Source organism: Lates calcarifer, linkage group LG7_2, assembly GCF_001640805.2.
Source record: "Lates calcarifer isolate ASB-BC8 linkage group LG7_2, TLL_Latcal_v3, whole genome shotgun sequence".
NCBI lineage: Eukaryota > Metazoa > Chordata > Actinopteri > Centropomidae > Lates > Lates calcarifer.
Window position 1 is genome coordinate 2,634,548 of NC_066854.1, and position 18,290 is coordinate 2,652,837.

General features: G+C 45.3%; 1 protein-coding gene across 4 annotated transcripts; it reads right to left on the bottom strand.

The window, feature by feature from the left end:
- Positions 1 to 45: 45 nt before the first annotated feature.
- als2b (alsin Rho guanine nucleotide exchange factor ALS2 b) lies at positions 46 to 17,955 on the bottom strand. Of its 4 annotated transcripts, none has more exons than XM_018661086.2 (34): positions 17,701 to 17,955; positions 17,189 to 17,282; positions 16,506 to 16,651; positions 15,257 to 16,248; positions 14,388 to 14,757; positions 11,720 to 11,894; positions 11,410 to 11,506; positions 11,242 to 11,319; positions 10,916 to 11,146; positions 10,661 to 10,832; positions 10,374 to 10,563; positions 10,214 to 10,279; positions 9,969 to 10,131; positions 9,616 to 9,762; positions 9,382 to 9,510; positions 7,662 to 7,732; positions 7,388 to 7,454; positions 7,087 to 7,292; positions 6,929 to 6,994; positions 6,736 to 6,834; positions 6,455 to 6,619; positions 6,231 to 6,342; positions 6,046 to 6,123; positions 5,782 to 5,915; positions 5,531 to 5,695; positions 5,333 to 5,450; positions 5,097 to 5,254; positions 4,782 to 4,898; positions 4,520 to 4,696; positions 4,366 to 4,423; positions 3,917 to 3,978; positions 3,590 to 3,739; positions 3,189 to 3,285; positions 46 to 2,907 (listed from the first exon to the last, which is right to left on the bottom strand). In XM_018661086.2, exons 2-34 carry the CDS (start codon positions 17,206 to 17,208, stop codon positions 2,869 to 2,871), a joined length of 5,115 nt encoding a protein of 1,704 aa, XP_018516602.1. In that variant the 5' UTR covers positions 17,209 to 17,282; positions 17,701 to 17,955; the 3' UTR covers positions 46 to 2,868. The 4 variants fall into 4 exon arrangements, with proteins under 4 accessions (XP_018516602.1, XP_018516606.1, XP_050921895.1 ...); XM_018661090.2 differs by having other exon boundaries at positions 9,631 to 9,762; positions 14,433 to 14,757; positions 17,701 to 17,954; XM_051065938.1 differs by having other exon boundaries at positions 14,433 to 14,757; positions 17,701 to 17,954.
- Between the last annotated feature and the right edge of the window lie 335 nt (positions 17,956 to 18,290).

Consider the following 18,290-nt stretch of genomic DNA (forward strand, 5'->3'; position numbering starts at 1 on the left):
GTGACTTATAATTCCTTCAAAATTAAACCTCAGGGAGTAAATCAGTTTAGTAACTTCCATCAAATGAGTTTATTGCCCCTCTTTATCGTTTAAAGGTACAATACATTAGACTTCATGTAAAAGACACACAGGTGGGCGTCATGTCAGCCAGCTGAGACACAAAATGTCGACTAGGAAAACACCAAACTCCACTGATACAACAGTTATTTTTACACAGGATGCAGGTATTTTCATAGTAAACAGCTGTTGAGGTCAGTACATTAACAAGTCAGTTGTCACAGGGTTTAAATCATGAACCCAACATGAGCATATGAACATTATCTTCAGTTTACATCAACCACAAAACCGTTCAGTTTGGATTTGAAGTAGCACTTCATGTAAAGAGAGTCAGTTGGGGTGCAGCCATTACAATAAACGTCCCGTTCTGCGTTAGTGGTTTGGTTTGTAAGTCAGTTGTATATTGGTTCGTCCTTCGTTTATGTGCAGCGGCGACAGTAACCGTTCAGATCGCGTTAAGAGGAGGTTCAGTGGCTCGACAAATTCACAATTGAACCACACGTCATATCTACACAGCAAACTGAAGAGGACAGTGCGTCCATAGTTTTTTTGGGGAATGAACTCGTCTTTAAGAAAGACAATATTGCTTCACTGTTTATGAGTCAGGCACGTTCGGTCTCAGCAGTAACAGGAGCTCATAATCTGTGATAGATAGCGTTTTTAGAATTGTATTTAGCTTTTGAAATTCACTGCATTTTATCAGTTTGTTTCTGCGTTTTTTTTCCTTCGATTTTTTGGGGATTCATCTGCAATGTTTTACTACTTCAACCTTATATCAGTTTAACAGCAAAAGAGCACAGCTGTAGAGAGCAGCTTTAAGTTTTAGATTTAAATTTTAATTTAAAACTATTTTCAAAAATCCTGCAGCTTCACCTAAATGTACTCCCTTCAAAAATGGGCCTCTGATCCGATGGCTTTTCTATTGTTAAACCGCCTGAGAAAACAAAAGCCGTGATATTTAAAAAAAAAAAAAAAAAAAAAAAAGGCTCGGTCATCCTCTGAATCCTCTCTTAAGCCCTTTTATAAACTGGCATGTGTGACGCAAATCACAAATAAGCAACAATGTCTGACAGTTAGTGCTGTAAATGGTTTAAAAAAAGAACAGTCAGCATGAACAGACAGCGCAGAGAATCGGCTTTGAGCATCACATCTACAGTATAATATCAGTGTTTGCATTAGGCTGGCTGCCTGAAACTTAAGGATTACTTTAAATTTAACCTTCTGTATTCACTATTTTAAAGATCCACAGGGTTTTTAGAGGATAATAAATGAGTCGACTTCTCATCCTTGCAGTTATTACAAACACACTTTTCAGCTTGTTGATCGTCTCACTGATGATTGCCATTCACAACACTGCACGCTACAACATGAGGTCATCAGGACATCCTCCATTTTATCTGAAAAAATCTAAATTTCCATGACTTCTACTCAACAGTAATGGCATGTACGAATATGTTCAGATGTTGTTTTTGATGTTTTTTAGTTGCTTTCTAAACACACACAGGTGCGTTCAGATTGTCTAGGAAAAAACAATTCTTCTCACCTTTCTGTTTTAAATGTTCTCAGCCTGGTTTTGCATTAGGAAGCAGTGATTTACCGTTGACGTGTACCTTCTTTTAGTCAGGAAAACATGGAAAACATGTGCTTTCAAGTCAATAATCCAGTTGAAGCTTGTGTTCAACAGTCCTGCCATGTGACGTGTCAGCAGCTGGATCATCAGACACAAGTCATGGTGAGGATCAGACAGAAAACTGTCAGCATTGGATTTTTACTCTTCCTGAAATGGTCAGAGCAGCTGCTTGGCTGCCAGAATATTAGTGTCATTTAGAGTTATATAGTCAGGTCAGTTTACATTTACCCACTGCATGCTGTACATGATTTGTTTTGTATAAACACAAACCCTGCTGTAACTTCATGGGAGACACTTCCTCATAGTTTCCATAGAAAAGCCAGAGGAAGCAGTGATGTGTTGCTTTTTAATCAAAGGTGGCGTTGATACTAATCGGTTACTCTTCATCCTTAAGGTCTTTTCTCTTGTAAAACTGAAAACTACTTTAATTTAACTTCCCCCACACAGCCGCTTCCCAGAGCTTTTCTACAGCGACCAGTCAAGACTGTGAGATCCCATGCAGTGGATGACAGACATACAGTAAACATACTGCTGTCTCACATGTTAAAGACAGTAAATAAAATGTTTTAAGTTCATAAAGCCACATGCTTTTAGGAGATTATGTCCGTCTTTGTTAGGTCAGTTTCTTCATGTTGGTGTCAGGCAAGTAACAAGAGAAAAAAACTTCATGTTTCAGCAACGAATCTGCTGGAAAACTGATTCTTCTGAAGGAAGAAAATGAGGTCCGGTATCTCAGACTGTGAGCAGGAAAACTGGAGGACAAACCAGTCCCCACCCATTGGCACCAACTTAAAAAACAAACACTGGTATAAACTTCTCATTCCTTCCTTGGTAGCCAAGGAAAAAGCCAATGATGATATAATAATGATGTCAGTCAGTCAGTCTTTCTGCCGTGGACCTATTTCATTATTTTACACTGGACGGTATGAAGTGGCACTATTCACATCTGTACCTTCATGATCCGTAGATAAGAGGCTGGTAAAGGTCACTAAAAGGTCCGCTGAGTGTGTGTATGTGTGTGTCAGAGAGGGGGGAGGTGATCCCGGCTCTCTAACAGCAGCAGATGGAGCTGTGGGCAACCTGTTTGTATGATCCTCCGCTTCCCATTGGCTGCTGCACACATCAGTCATCCCGGCCTGGCTGGTCCTGGCCCTGTGATTGGCTGTGGGGCAGTAGTGCGGCTAAGTGATCTTCTCATGCTGGATCTGGTAGTAACAGGCCTGCAGGTGGATGAGACATGCAACAACATCAACGTACTGCAAGTCATTTAGACTTTCAGAATCAGAGTTACATTCAGGCAGCAAAAACAAAGTGATAAAACACATCTTCTTTAGAAGCTGCTTCACCTTTTCCCCACTTTTCTGTGCATCAATAAGCACCAAATAACAACCATCCTTTCCAACAATCCTCATAAGGAAATACAGTTACAGATCAGCTCCTTCCTGAGAAAAGACAGGAAGCTGTGGAACCTGTGAAATAAAGCTTTGTCTGTGTGTGTTACCTTGAGAGTGGTGAACATGATTCCATGCTCTCCGTGTTGGACACAGGGGTCCATCAGGTCCTCGATCAGACTGACCTCCGACCCCAGGTTCCTGATACTGAAGGGGAAATCAAACGTCCAGTAAGTGTCATAAGATACTGGTGAACAATAAGATTTTTTTTTTACAAATTAAATGCAGGAGGAAGTCTCAGTTTCACCTTAAAGCTTTGGGTAACATGGGATAATTCATTTAGCATAATGTTAATTTAGTCATTTGCAATTAGGGGATGACGGCAGGTGTGTTTCTGACAGCTTTGTTCATTTACATTTGCATCAACATTCAAACCTACCTACAATAAAAGAATATTCTACTTCATTATAATGTGTGTGTATTAGTGTATTAGTGTGTGATTGGAGCTGACCGAGCTCGCAGCACGACGTAGAGGAAGACGGGGAAGAGGTCGTCCATGGACCACAAGAAGTCCTGCTTCAGCAGCGACTGGACCTCCTGTGTGATCTCCTCAAAGGTGAGCTGGATCACCTGCAGCTTGTCAGACGGGGTGAACGTCGTGCTGCAAACACACAAGAAACAAAAAACGCTGACTTCAGAAAGAATTAGAAAGAAATACTTGACTGTTTTCTTTGTTTGTTCTATGTTTTGTTTGTTATTTATACAACCTGTTCTGTTCCTTTGTTTCTGCAGCTAAACTGGTTCATATGAGACTAGTGTAAGTGTTGAAGAGTTGTACCTGATCTGCTGCAGCGTTTCCACTGCAGAGGCAAAGCAGGCATCCTTTGTGCTGGAGAGAACCTGGAGGAGACACACAGGTCAGAACAGCCACTGTTTACATCTTTACACAGTTCTCATGGTGTCATACATTAGGTCTGTGTCATTAAAAAAACCTGACCAAGAAACACAAATTCTTGTCACAGTCTCCCAAAGTGACATTTTCTAACTGCTTTTTCTGTCCAACCAACAATCTAAAAACAAAAAAATATCACATTTATTATGATACACAACTCAGAAAACCACCAAATATTTCAATATTTGAGGAGCTGGAACCAAAAAAATGTGATTAATTAAATTAATGACGTCAGTTTACCTCACATCCTGTCTTATAGCAGCCTATATCTGTTAGAGACTTCCTTAATCAAATGTGTGACTGTAAATGAAGATGTCTGTTGTACTAAAACGTACCTGCTGCTTCTCCCCGGCTGCAGGCACAGAGACGGGAACATTAACAGGCCAGAACTTTCTGAAGGAGGAAAAAAAAAACAGAGGAAGTAACTGTTTGGGATTTCTACACAAAACATAAAATGAATCCTTTTACAGCAGGCGGTGTGTGACGTACTGCTGGACACCGAGGAAGGCGAGGAGGGCGAGGTCGGGCTGCTTGTTGAGGCGGAGAACACACTCCCAGTACACGTCGTCCTCTCTCTCCTTGTCCAGAGCGTAGAGGGTGAAGAGTGGCGGGTAGAGACGAGGCAGCAGGACGGGAAGCAGCAGAGCTGAGCTGCTCACCACACGGCTGAGTGGACAGAGGAGAGAGGATCATGTGACCAACTGACATGTGGTAACAACTGGAAGCTTCAGAGATGTTGCTCAGTCTTTACCCAGGTTTGGGTGACTCCAGTGGGGCGTCAGTGGCGTCTGGCTCCTTCTTGTCCTCGGCGTTGGCAGTCGGCTCTGGAATTAGACCGCCCTCTTCTGGCAGGTCTGGGAACAGAAACCTACAGAGCATTCAAGAACCCATGAACAGAAATATTAACAAGAATATGAGCTAAAGTGATGATGGCAAATGGATAAGAGTCATTTTATTGCATAGTTCATTTTTTATTTGCACGATAAATTCCCCAAACATTTCATTTTTATAAAGTCAGTTTACAGACACCTGCAGGCAGTTGTTTGCTGTTCTGTATGTTGATTACCTGACAATCTGGAAGATGCGGTTGAGATAAGACTTGATCTCGTTGACAGCCTGAGGCAGGAGTCGTCTGTTTGCTCCGACGCCCACGTAGGTCATCCTGTAGACCGCCACCAGGGTCTCCACCAGCCGGCCCAGTGGGTGGAGAGGGGTGTCGCATGCCTAGAGGAGGGAATATTATCACTATCCTAAATAATTAATATGTTTTCAGCTGAGGTGAGGAGCGGTGGGTGGACTCACCTTGATGAGGTAGAGGCGGATGGTGTGATATCTCTCCATAGTGATGGGTCCAACGTGCTGCGGGATGACCTCCAGACTCTCCAGGGTTCTGCTGTGACTCCGAGACAAGATCTCCGGACTGGAAAATATTCACATTTCAGTCAGTACATACAGAATCAGTAGACAAACAGCATCAGGAAAACGTCATATTGTGTGCACCTGTCCTGGATCTGTCGCCGGCTGGTGGTGAGGGCCACGGCGATGTTCTCCCACGCCTTCCAGTTTTCTCCTTGGCCCGACGACTCGCAGCCAAGCTGACTCCAGCACTCCTCGAACACCGCCTGCCACTTATCCTCTGCACACACACACAGACGCCCCAGCTTCCTGCAACACCACACACACACACACAGAACATTAAGTAAAACAAAATAACATGAATAAACATTTCCCCTGATAATTTCATTACTTACACAGTGTGGGTCTTGTCCTTGTCAGTGTCGAACAGGTGTGGTTTGAAGTAGGACCCCGTCACCTTGAGGCCGGTGCCCCATTCGCCACCGAAGGAGCCCTCCAGGTAGTCGCCGTTCGCCATGGTCAGTACACCCTGAGCAGCAGCCAATCAGCACATCAAACCACACTGATTTTCTCATTTTAACCTGATATCTTTCCAGCCAGATTTAGCATTCAGGCAGATAAAAATACTCATAAAAACACCTAGAGTATGAAAGTTTCACCTTCCCGTTGAGGGTCCAGTCGTCAGAGAACTCCCCTTCATACGTCGTGTCGTCCTCTGACAGAAGGATCCCAGTGCCCTAAAAAGGAAAATGAGAGACTTTAGATGAAATATAAAGTAGAAAACAGCTACCAAACATGCAAAAAACACTAAAATGTGACTGCATTCAAAGACAAAGGTGCTCACCATCATCTTATTATCTTTGAAGGCTCCTTCGTAGTACAGGCCGAACTGGGTGACGACGACCCCGGTGCCCTGCCGCAGGTGGTCCTGCCACATGCCCATGTACTTTTCTCCTCTGAATAGAAAACAAGCAAAAAACCTTACACAAAATAAATTTTGGCTTGTCTGACATTCACAGCATTTCACTGAATTTTACACTGGATTTCTGACAGCTATGGTGAGCGTACTTGGTGATATCGTCAAAGACTCCGTAGCCGGTCTTCTTGTCCTGCAGCCACTGGCCAATGAAGACACTGGGGGAGGAGGTGTTGAGCTTGCCACTGCGCAGCATGCCGTGGCCGTGTCGCATGCCGTCCTGGAAGGAACCGTCGTAAACCTCACCGCTGGCGTACCTGCAGACAGACAGAGGATGTTCACTCTCTTCTTCTAAATTAAACGCTCTTTCTTTCACGTAAAAATGTGATTAAATCGCCTTGTTTGTCAGAATTTGCTCCTGACTAACTCTCACCTGTATGTCCCCAGGCCGTGCATCTTGCCGTCTTTCCACTGACCTTGGTAGTGATCGTTCTTGTTGAGTGTCTTATTAGGAGCGACAAACTCACCAAAGCTGCACAAATGTTAAAGAAACAGAAGCTGAAAATCACTATCTCAGATACTCCTGACTTGTGAAAGAAGAGTGATTTTGTCGCTTCAGTTCTCACCCATCTTCCAGTCCGTTCTTGAACTCTCCGGTGTATATTCGCCCATCAGGCCACTTTAACACCCCCCTGAAAAACATCATCAATTCCAATCACAATATGAATCAATATCAATATTGAAAATGCTCTATCAGAACACAGACAGACAGCGTGTGTCCTACCTGCCGTTGGGTTTGCCATTGAGCCAGCGGCCTTCGTACGTCGCCTCTTTCAGTCGTCCATCTTTGTAAAAAGTGTAGGAGGCCGTCCTGGAAGTAGGAGGCTCCAGCTTTTGTCCTGACGACCCCGAGCCGACTGATGTGGAGTCCTGCCCGGCCCCGCTCAGGGCCTGGTCCACTGCCTGGTTGATGGAGCGAAGCCACTTGGTCTGGGAACAAAGACACACATACTTTTAAGATATTAAGATCCAGGGCAGCTGAGTTTGACTGAATGAATGTCTGCAGCATTAAAGGATGGTTTTACCTTCTCCATGGCGGAGGAGGCGAGCAGGGTGAACGTCTCCTCTGGTGTGATCACCTTTAAACCATGTCTACACACACATGTACACTGTGTTACACTGGGAACAAATACTGGCTAGTTGTAGATTCATAATCATACATCTAAAAATATTTGTCACTTTGGGGCTGAATCTAAAAACTGTATTGTCTTGATATTGTGCATCAACATGTATTATTATTCATTAGGTTTTCTGCTAATTTGTGTAAGATCTGGACAGATGGAGACGACTGAGACTCACATGCCAGTGTTCTCCTCTGGGATCGGCTCCACCCACAGTGTGGCCAAAGGGAACACGTGATGGGTGGAGAACTGGAGGAGAAGAAAGAGGACGGAAAAAAGAAAGGGACAAGCATGGAAAGGGGAAGAGATGGAGGGAAACACAAAGAGGAGGTGAACTATGGCCTAATCTATAATCAAGAGCACTTAATAAACAAGAAAAAAAGACTCAACTGCAACAACTCTACAAATAATACTACTGTCCTCAGCTATGAAGCAAAACACATGGACGATTAAAGCTCAGCAGAGGAACAAGTGTACATTTTTCATCAACTATATTTTCAATAACAAACCTTAAAATCATTTTCTAAAGAGAAAGCACACATGCTCTTATTCACCAGCACTCTGCTTCTCTTTCTTACAAATGTACAGGTTCACATTACAAAACACAGAGGAGTCAACTAATACTGATTTTACTGGTTCCTGCAGGAATTTAAACAGACAAACTTGATTCAAAGAGCACTGACTGTTTTTACAATGACAGAACAAGGCTGAGTCAAGGCAGGAGTCACACAGTCATGTACAGGAGGTAGGAGGACTGAAATGTGCAGGACGACCATGAGACGGGTGCAGACTAGAGGAGAGAAAGAGAGAGAGGGGGGGGGAGGGAACGGGCAGGACTGAAGACTGAGAGAAAAGGGAGACGAGCAGGGAGAGAGCGAAGGAAACTGCTTTGGAGAAGTGAACCAGAAACTGTTCCTTGTTAAAAACCAAGACTTTAACAAGGAAGAAATACTCTGCAAAGGTTTATGCACGTTTTGGATTTCATAATGGCAGTTGTAATGTGGCAAAAAAGGATTTTTGTTACTGAATACGATCAGTAAAAAGTTCATCCTCCCATGCAGTATCCAACAGGTAGAGAGCAGGCAGAGAGTGAAGGTCGGGATAGGGCTCGGTGTCACTGAGAAAATCTGATGCTAAGATTTGTTATAGTTTCAAGCTTTGGGTTTTATTATCATCGAAAGCAGAAAGCTTGAAACTGTATTTTTTTCCCTCTTGTTGTACACATTGTGAAGGCCTCTGAGACAAACTTGTGATTTTGGATTGTGTAAGTGAAACTGACACTAACAACAAAACACATACTGTGCAGTTTCCCCCTTTTGTTTCCCCTTTAGTTGCTTTAAAGTCGATAAAATCATCTTATTCTTCACTGTCTGGTTCAAACCCAAGCCTCCTCTCCATCAAACTCAAGACATTCCAGACGTCTCCTGTGCATCTTTGTCCACTCTTTTCCACAAACTGCAGCTTGCTGCATTTGATGTCTCTGGAAACTTAAGGATCTCTACAAGAACTGAAACTAAAATGATGTGGGTTTTAACAAAGTTTGGCTCCACATCCTGACTTTGCACCGACTGCTTAAACTTCTCATTACAGGTGTGTTGAAGCGTATTTGTTGTGTTTAAATGTGAATCAGCTCCATGACACAGAGCCCTCCACCCTTCACACACATTTAAAGAAGAAGAAGAGGAGTGGGACAGGGTGAGAGTCGGGGTCGCTGTGCTGACATTTGCTTCTAACTGCATACTTACAAGGTTTTTACAAGGCGCCACGCCCTGACAGCACGAAGGCAAGCACACACAAACGCTTGAAACACACCAGGTTACAGTGTCTCAAATATGGCGGCTTTAAAAAAAACAGTGAAAGAGCCAAAAGAGGTGAAGAGGAGTGTGTGTGGAGCTGACCTGTGCGTGGACCAAGGCGTCGTTGAAAAGGATGAACCAGTTGACGGAGAACCTCCCGGCGTTCTGCAGGGTCAGAGCCTTGTTGCTGCTCTCACAGATGAGCCGGCGGTGAGGCTTCCTCAGCGAGTCCTGACAACGGCACAATGACACCATTCAGCGATATGTGACATCATGTGACGCCTCGAGGACTCAATGTGAAGGATACGCTTGGTGGTAATAACAGGAAACACATACACTCAGCGAGTTTACCGTCATTTTGCCAGGGAAGCTCTTCCAGAAGTGAAATGTGTACTCAGCCTCCTTTCTTTTTCTCTTCAGCTTCAGGGTCAAAGCTTCGAACTTGGAGCAGCTGTCCTGCAGCTTCTGGTAGTCGTTGGAGCACTGAACACACACAGAAATATTTACTATGAAACATGTCATGTGGTTTTTCAAACAGGGTCAGATTCTGTTGATTTGATCAAAAGAAATGTTCAGACACTGAAGAATTTAAGTTCCCAGTCCAATCTGCTTTGTAACACATAAATAACAAATAAAGATTTAATTGACATGATAAATCAGAATCGGCTGTTTCTGTCCGTTTCCCCTACCACTTCGAAGCAGGTGGCCAGTTTGAGCAGCAGCCGGCCGTACTCATGAAGGTGGCGAGTTGGGAGGTAGAAGAGCGCCACCAGGAGGTCGGCCATGGTGGGGTTCTCCTCGCTGCACTCTGACAGCCTCTGGAGCAGCTCAGGACTCTTCCCAAAGAAATCTCTTCAAAGAGAATTGTCACTCGTTATTAAAAATTCAATCCTAAAAACTGTGTCCTGTTTTGTGTGGATTTGTGAGGACTCACAGCGAAGGCTTGGTCAGGGCCTGGAAACCTGCCATCACCTGGAAGTTGCCCAGAGAGCTGCAGTATCTTGACAGTGATAAAGAGAGAGGCGTTATAACACAGCTCAACCAGACAGTTACCTTATGAACTGTGTGTATCCATCACAGTAGTGAAGACATACTCATTGTAAGAGTCGAGGAAGATGCCAGCATGGTCCAGGATGAGCAGACTTTTCACATCACGTCCGCGGCGCAGGTTGGCGGTGAGGCTGGCGGCGTGCTGCCCGGTCAGGTGACACAGGAGGCTGAAACGACCTGCAAGCGTCTGCAGGAGCCCGAGGGTCACCTGGCCGAGAGCCGAGCTCAGAGACTCTGGAGGAGGACGGAACACAAACAGAATAAATTCAGTTGAAATGATAAAAATGGCTCCTTATCCTCAGTGGTTTTTTTTCCCTCGTGTCACTCTTACCCAGCTCCAGCAGGGGGCGTATTATCTGTGTCTTGACGTTACACAGCTTGCAGTAGAACTTCCTCTCGGCTGCAGCCAGCTCGTGGAGGCTGGCGATGAAGCCCATCACGTTCCTGTCCGAGAGCGCCACGCAGCGTCGGCCGCCCGCAAACACACTGCTGACGTAGCCAAGCTGGAAAACACACGAAACAACATCAAGAAAATACACGCAAAGCCAGAGAATCAGCAAATAAACACCAGTTACTTTGTCCTTACATTCATGCAGAAGGGCAGCAGTACAGGCTGTGGGGTGTAGCCTCCTGCCCGCTCCTCCTCTTCCTCTCCTCCTTCCCCCTGACCCGGCTCCTTGGCCTGACTCTCCTCCTCCCCCTCTTTCACCTGCTGTCCGCTGTAATAGATGATGGGCTGGATGCAGTCTCCGTCTGCCAGCAGGAGGGTGTGTCTCTCTCCGGCACTCACGTCCCACACCCGGATGCCGTCTGACAGCTGGATGAGGTGGAAAAATAAATAAATAAAAGTTCAACCGGAACCTGAAGGCTTTGTGTGTGTGAGTGTGGTCGTACAGGAGGTGGTTTACTCACCTTTGCGAGGCGGGGGACTGTGCTGGGTGACTCCATGTGTCCGAGCTGACCAGAGCTGTTACTGCCCCACGAAAACACCTGGAGGGCAGAGAAAAAATCTGAGATAGTCCATTTCAAACTAAGTAAGTGTCACATCTGTTAAGTTTAACAGGTAAAAGACTGACTGACCTGAGACTGAGCGGTCACAGCGAGGGAATGATGAGCGCCGGCCGCCACCCGGACCACCTCCTTATTGTTTAGACTCTTGATGCACAGTGGCTGTAACCTGCACACACACACACATCACAGCACCCTAATCAGATTTATCATTTACAGTCTAAGAAATAAAAAAATAACATTCAAACAAACATGTTTTTAATGCTTTTATGCTTTCTCCATCCAGTCTCCATCCTTTTTTCTTTCTAAACACATTATTACAGCTGTCAGGAGAAATGCTTCTTGCCCTGTCATAATGCATCGCTAACAGGCTGCGTCCAACCTGGCTAGGTTGTCTCCGTGTCCCAGCTGTCCGTGCTCGCCGTGGCCCCAGCTCCACACCTCCGTCTGCAGGGTGGGCAGCACCTCCTGGGCCTCAGGGACCGCCCCTCCCAGTGGGGTGAGGGCAACGGCACGCATCCTGGGACGACCGGCTTTCCTCAGCAGCCGCGGGGACACTGTGGATACAGAATAAAAGAAAAGAACATTTACTGGCTTTTATTTATTTCCAATGCAAAGACTGAGTCACTTAATGAAGAAATAACCAGTGAATATATTTAATCTGCTCTTGTCTCTTTAAATAATGTCTTATATTAACTAATACTACACAACAGTAGAGATAATGTGTAAGCTGAGACAGAGTTAGTTAATAAAATGTGGAAATATTTAATTCCAAAGTGATGGAAAATACCTAAACTCAAATGGATTTCAGGTGCAAAGTCCAGCACAAATCAGTGACTGTTATCAGAACGACAGCAGTGACATTCAGATCAGATCACATCAGGTCACGACAAACACATGCTGTCATACAGCAGACAAACAACAAGAGGAAGCCTGCAGGCAGCGACCGAACAAACACTGATAAGAGAACGGAGAGAGTGGCTGAGAAATCAACTTGTTTTCTTCTTCAAGGATGATTAAAACATCATATTGATAGACTTCTAAACTGGTGCTATTGCAAATGAAGAGAAGTCAAAGCATCCAGAAACTGAAAACACTGAATTTTTAAGTCAAACAGACCTTTGTCAGAGCATAAAATTACTGCATCCTAACATAATCCTTAAGCACTACTGTCACCACAGATCAGAGCTGCTTATTTTGTAACAGTATGTCATAAAAACAGAGCAGAAAATCATAAACTAGTGAGAAAAAAGAACATTTTATGCTTGTAATGCCAGAGCATTAGTTGAATGAATCTGATTAATAAGTGCCTTCATGCTGGCAAGATTAACCCAATTAAGTACATTTTTGATGAGGAGATAAAAAACATGTCAATCAACACAAAAATATGACAAAGCCATCGTCCTCTTCGGTTCACAGTTAAAGCAGTGGGAGAGCTTTGTGTCTTTTTTGTTGAAAATGACAACCTGAAACTTGACTTGTTGTGATACTATTTCCCCCAATATTGTTAAAGGATGATTAAAACTTACAGGTGAGTGAGACTGAAAAAGTCTGAGAACCACTAACTTCTGATATTTCGATCATGAACTCCTTCTAGAAGAGGACACAATCAATGATCGTCATGGACTCATGATGGACACAACAGCTAATTTACCGTCTTGCTCATGCATGAAAGCATGAACACACACATCTTTGTGGCCTCCAGCAGGGAGCCATCTGGTGACCCACAGGACACAGACACAGAAGGGAAATAACATCCAGCCTTTGTTAATAACAGCAGCCATGTCAGGACTCCTCACGGCTACAACTGCTATTATCTACCTGTGTATTTAGAGGGGTTTCTTCATACGTTTAACCCAATGAACACGATGTGAGTTTTCACCAATTGTCTCCAAGTTTCCTCATCAAACCTGATCTTTCAGCCTTGAAACCTGACGTTCATGAAAACCCACAAGAGGTCAGAGCAAAAACACAGATGATGAAATCCAGAGCAAGTGATCTCAGGGCTGTGACAGATACGATGTTAGAAAAACTCCATCCATGCACCTATCCAACCTCTACACCTGCTTATTTCTGTCCAGGTTCAAACAGAAGCTGAGGCCTATCCCATAATGCACCTCTCTCTCTTTGTTAACACATAAAACCTTCTGCCTGATCTGTTAAATCTGCTGAATCCTTCTGTGCCCTCTCACCACTGTCGCATAGAGAAAAGGGCAAAAACTTTCAAAGACAGTTTTTTTCTGTCACCTCTGACTGGAGGCAGATTAACAAAGTTGGTGGCTAAATAAAAAAAAAGCATTCCTCAGTGTTTTTAATCACACAAAGGCGACCATTCAGACAGCCTAACCTGGCTCAAACTGGACCAACCAATGAGCGGCACAAAGTACAACACAAAGCTGTGTCACAATTTGCTGTTTCATTCTAGTGTCGTGTGCCAGAATTGGATCTGAAAATAAAGAAACGTCTTGTCAAAATGGATCTTTTAGGAGAATTATGATTGTCCAGTCTGTCCTTACACGAGTAAGTGTACTGAGAGTTGCATTTTTTTCATTATGGTTAATTACTGAAATAGTAGAGACACAAATACTTGACCCTATCAGTCCAGGCTGAATGCCAGCATGCTGCCCACTGCTTGGATGAGGTTCATGATTGCAGAAATTGGTGCATCTTGCTGTTAAATCAGCAAATAAACAGTCCTTCTGAAAGCTAAAAATGCTTCTAGTTGCTGTGAAATACACAAAAAACCTTGGATTTCTCACATTAGCTGTTCTGTAATGAGCTGTTTGACTCCTGGAGAGGTAGAAAATGGGTTTTGTGGATTTATTTTCAAAGCAAACCTGAATTCTACAGGTGTATTAAGCCATTAAACACCCTGGTTATCCTGATAAAGAAAAGGTGCAAGAAGAAAGAAAGGAAGGAAGGAAGAAGACTTAACTGTGCACAGATCATGCCACAATAACAGGCCTCTGCAGTGCTCACAAGCTGCACGATGAAGCCTGAAGCGAACACACACACTGACATCGACCTGCCCATGCGCAAGGTGTACTTACACAGCAGGGCATAGGAGGAGGATAAGAGGTGAACAGCGTATCTACCCTGTGAGAGGAGTCCCGGAAGCGAGAGGCGGCGCCGCAGACCCTCGGCCTCCTCCTCGCGGATGTCCCCCGTGCTGGAGCTCTTCTTGCCCTGCATGGAGTCCTCCTGGCGGACGCGTTCTGTGGTGTTGTCGCCCACTCCGGGGACGGTGCCAGCGAGCCCACCCGACCTTGACACCCCCGAGGGAAGGTAGAAGTTCATCATCTTCTTGAGGGACAAGGCCTCGTAGGTGGAGGCGACCCGCTCGCCCACGGCAGAAGCGCAGGAGGCCACCAGGTGGTTGAGCGTGGAGCTCGGGGTGGAGGTGAGGCCTCCGGCTGAAGGCTGGAGGAGAAAGAGAAGAATGAGGTTTAAACTCACAGGTCAAATGTGAAAAAGATCAGGACAGAGGAGTTTGGGTCCCATTAGATAAGACCTACGGTATATCTGGACTGCAATCAATAAAAAACATTCCGAGGTAACAAGTTAATTCTAAAGGTTTTAGTTAAAACTCATTTTAAAATACAGTGTGAGAACACACACATGTAAATCTATCTTTTCCAGTCCAAAAACCTGAATTTATAAATTCTTCCAAAGGTCACACAACACCATCATCTTCTCTGTTTTAATCAGAGTAAGAAAAGTCTATGTCTGTATTTATTGGAGGCTCAAAATGTTAATGTAATTACAAAGAAGTGAATAATGCATTAACACTGGCCTTCAGATTGAAGTGATTACTGGACTACATATTCTCTCCCTGAGTCAATGTGAAAAATGCTTTGTGTTTTTTTATCTTGAGACAAATGAAGACGATTTGTTTCCATTATTAAGCAGTAAAGCTCACCAGCAGAGAGTGCAGTCCTCCAGCCGTCATCTTTGCATCCGTCTGTGTGTTGTCTGACAGCTTCTTTAGATAGTCTTTGACAGCCTGCTCGTCTGGATAGAGTGAACTCTTGACCACTGATACAGCTCCACTGCCATCTTTCGTCTGAGCCGCAGGGTCAGAGTCTGAGCTCGGCAGCACTCCGTTAGCCAAGGCTGATTCCCCTTTCTCTGAGTCCTGGGTGGGGGAGGGCCCAGAGGAGGGGTCAGCACTTTTAGAAGGTGCTGCTGGGGAATCAGAGTTTGTGGTGGAGGTATGGGAGGGGAGGACCGGCTCAGATGGGGATGTTTTGAGTCCTGGGGTGGGGGCAGGTGCCTCAAGCATCCCCTCATCCTCAGTCAGCTCCACACCGAGGGGGCAGTAGTGGCTGTCAGAGATGATGACGTGGTCCTCTTTGTCCGTCATGGTGTACAGCAGCTGGTTACACTGTCTGCATTTGTCCACAGGGGGCCGGTGGATGTCCTGGGGGCCCAGGCATCGCACCAGAGCCAGGCTGTGCGAAGCCCCACAGGCCACCTGAAGCACACACCTCCCGACTAAGTGTTCAACCTTTTGTGGTTTCCACACAGGAAAGACGGAGGCGTTGAGCCCCAGCTGGCAACCACTGCCCCACGCCCACACCTCCCGCTGGACAGACAGAGCCAGGGTGTGCTTCTCCCCGCAGGCCAGCTCCAGCACCGGCAACGTCTGCGGGGGGCTGGTGTCCGAGTCCACTAGAGCCACAGGAGTCGGGTTGGGGACGGTGCTGAGGCCCGACAGGCCACACTGTCCCGCGCCATTGTCCCCCCACATGTGGATGCCACCATCCTCTGTCACCGCGCCGCTGTGGAAACTCCCGGCAGCGACGGCGACCACGCGCTGCCCGCTGAGAGCGCTCTCCAGCGTGGGTTTCGCTGGCTCAGGGACCTGACTCTGCTTCCATGGCAGCTCCCCAAAACTGTACACCTGTCCTCCTGTAAAGGAAGTGGGAGCAGCACAAAAATCAAAGAGGAACACGGCAGCTCTCTCATCACAAGTTCAGTTTTTTCAGTTCTAGAAAAAGCCGACATTTAGAGAGAACTATTTTTACACCACACAGAAGAAATATTATCTAACCATACTAATGCAGGCTTACTAGGTATATGTTCCTCTAATGGATTTACAAATACAATTCCTGAAAGTCCAAGTACAGGTTGGTATAAAAATATAAAAAGTCAATACAAAGTTTTACCTTCCACCAGCAGAACTCCATGTCGTGCACCCAGGGCGACCTGAAGGACCGGTCGAGGTAGGAGCAGCCTTTCTGGGGTGACACTGCAGGAGTAGCCCTTCCAGGTGTGGAGCAGGCCTCGCTCTCCACCACCATCATCCCCAGAGCTGGAAGATTAACCATTCAGTAACACAACGAGTAAATAATGAGCTCTATGGCACAGAGAAATGAGATGTAACAGGACTGGGATATGCAGGACTAAAAATACTTGAAGATTAGACAGAAAGAGGAACTGAACCCAGCACATTTTTGACATTTTGCTTAACAAAACTGACAAAAACCTGTTCACTGACTCCTACAATAATTCCAGAAAAAAACCCCAATTTTAAGAGGACTACATGTGAAGGAGAAGGAGATTAGAGACAAGGAGGTGTGGGTGGCTGACAAAGCTGAGCAGAAGCTGCCAGGTCCTCAGGATTTGGCCTGAGCTGGTGTTTCATACCCCCGCCCCCCACCAACCCTTCTCCTCCCTCTCTCAGTCTGGAGCAGCATTTCATCTGAACAACAGATGTTTTGTGGGGGGAAGCAGAAGTGAGCACAAGTCCATCCGTAGGCGATGTCACATGGTGATCACATCCAGCCAGCAGCAGCTGAGCAGAAAAAAATAATCCTCTTTGGGACAACTTTCTCTGCAGAAGACCTACCTCTTCCTCTGGGTTTCCATGAGTGGGGTTTATTCCTCCATCTGCATGTCAGACTCAGGGCTGATGGTTGCTGCTGTCACACCTGAATTCAGACCTACAACACAAACAAAACACACCTCGTTTAGCGGAGGGCTGGCAAACAGTCCTGCAGGCTTACATCAGTGCAAATAAAACGTTTGCCTGAGTTACAGGGGAAAACCCGCGAGAAAACCCCAGCAACTAACTGCACAGATAAGGAAATTAGGTGAAATGTGAAAATGAAAGCATTTACAGTTTCATTTCCATGTGTTTAAGCTCTTTACTCCACAGTGAAACTCCCCCCACTCCTCGCTAAGTAAAAAAAATCCACCCTCAAAAATCAGCATTTATTACACTAAACCTCTATCAGGTGGTAGATATTACCGTTAATCCTGCTAGCTAACATCAGCTAATCACTCCAGCTAACTAAGCTAGCTCAAACCACAGGTGTCACTTTTCTGTTTCCTCGGAAATAAAAGCCTCTTCTTTCTCACCTGCTGGTTTATGTCACAGCTCCTTCAGGTCTTCACTCACACGGGCGAGCGACACTTACGTCCGTTGAGTCGTTTCGCAGCTAAATGCCGCAGGTTGTTGTTGCTCATCTCCTGATGTTGACACGGAGAGGCGCTGCTAGCGACAGAGATCGTCTGTGACGCGGGAGGTCTCACTCGGCAGCGACACCGAGCGACAACAGCGAGGACGGGCTTTTAAAGTGACACCAGATATATTTAAAAATTCTTTCCAGTGTCAAACGTGTGTGCAAATGGTGAGTATTTGATAGGTAAATCTGAATGATAAGAAACGTCTGAGTCATAATATATGCGATATTATTTCAAAAACATGAGACAATAAGTCAAATATATGAGATAAAATATGAATAATTAGCCTTTCTGTTTCTCTTTCCCCCCAAATTCAATATTTAGAGAAAGATTGATTGGAGTTCCAAACCATTCAGTTTTGCCTTTTAACGGTACACAAAAACAGCAGCAGAGTGGGACCTCTGACCTTTTCCCTGCTTGGCTGCCGCTATGTTGTGACAGAAGCGACGGAATCCGGGAAGACTCAGAAGAGGCAGAGCGCGCAG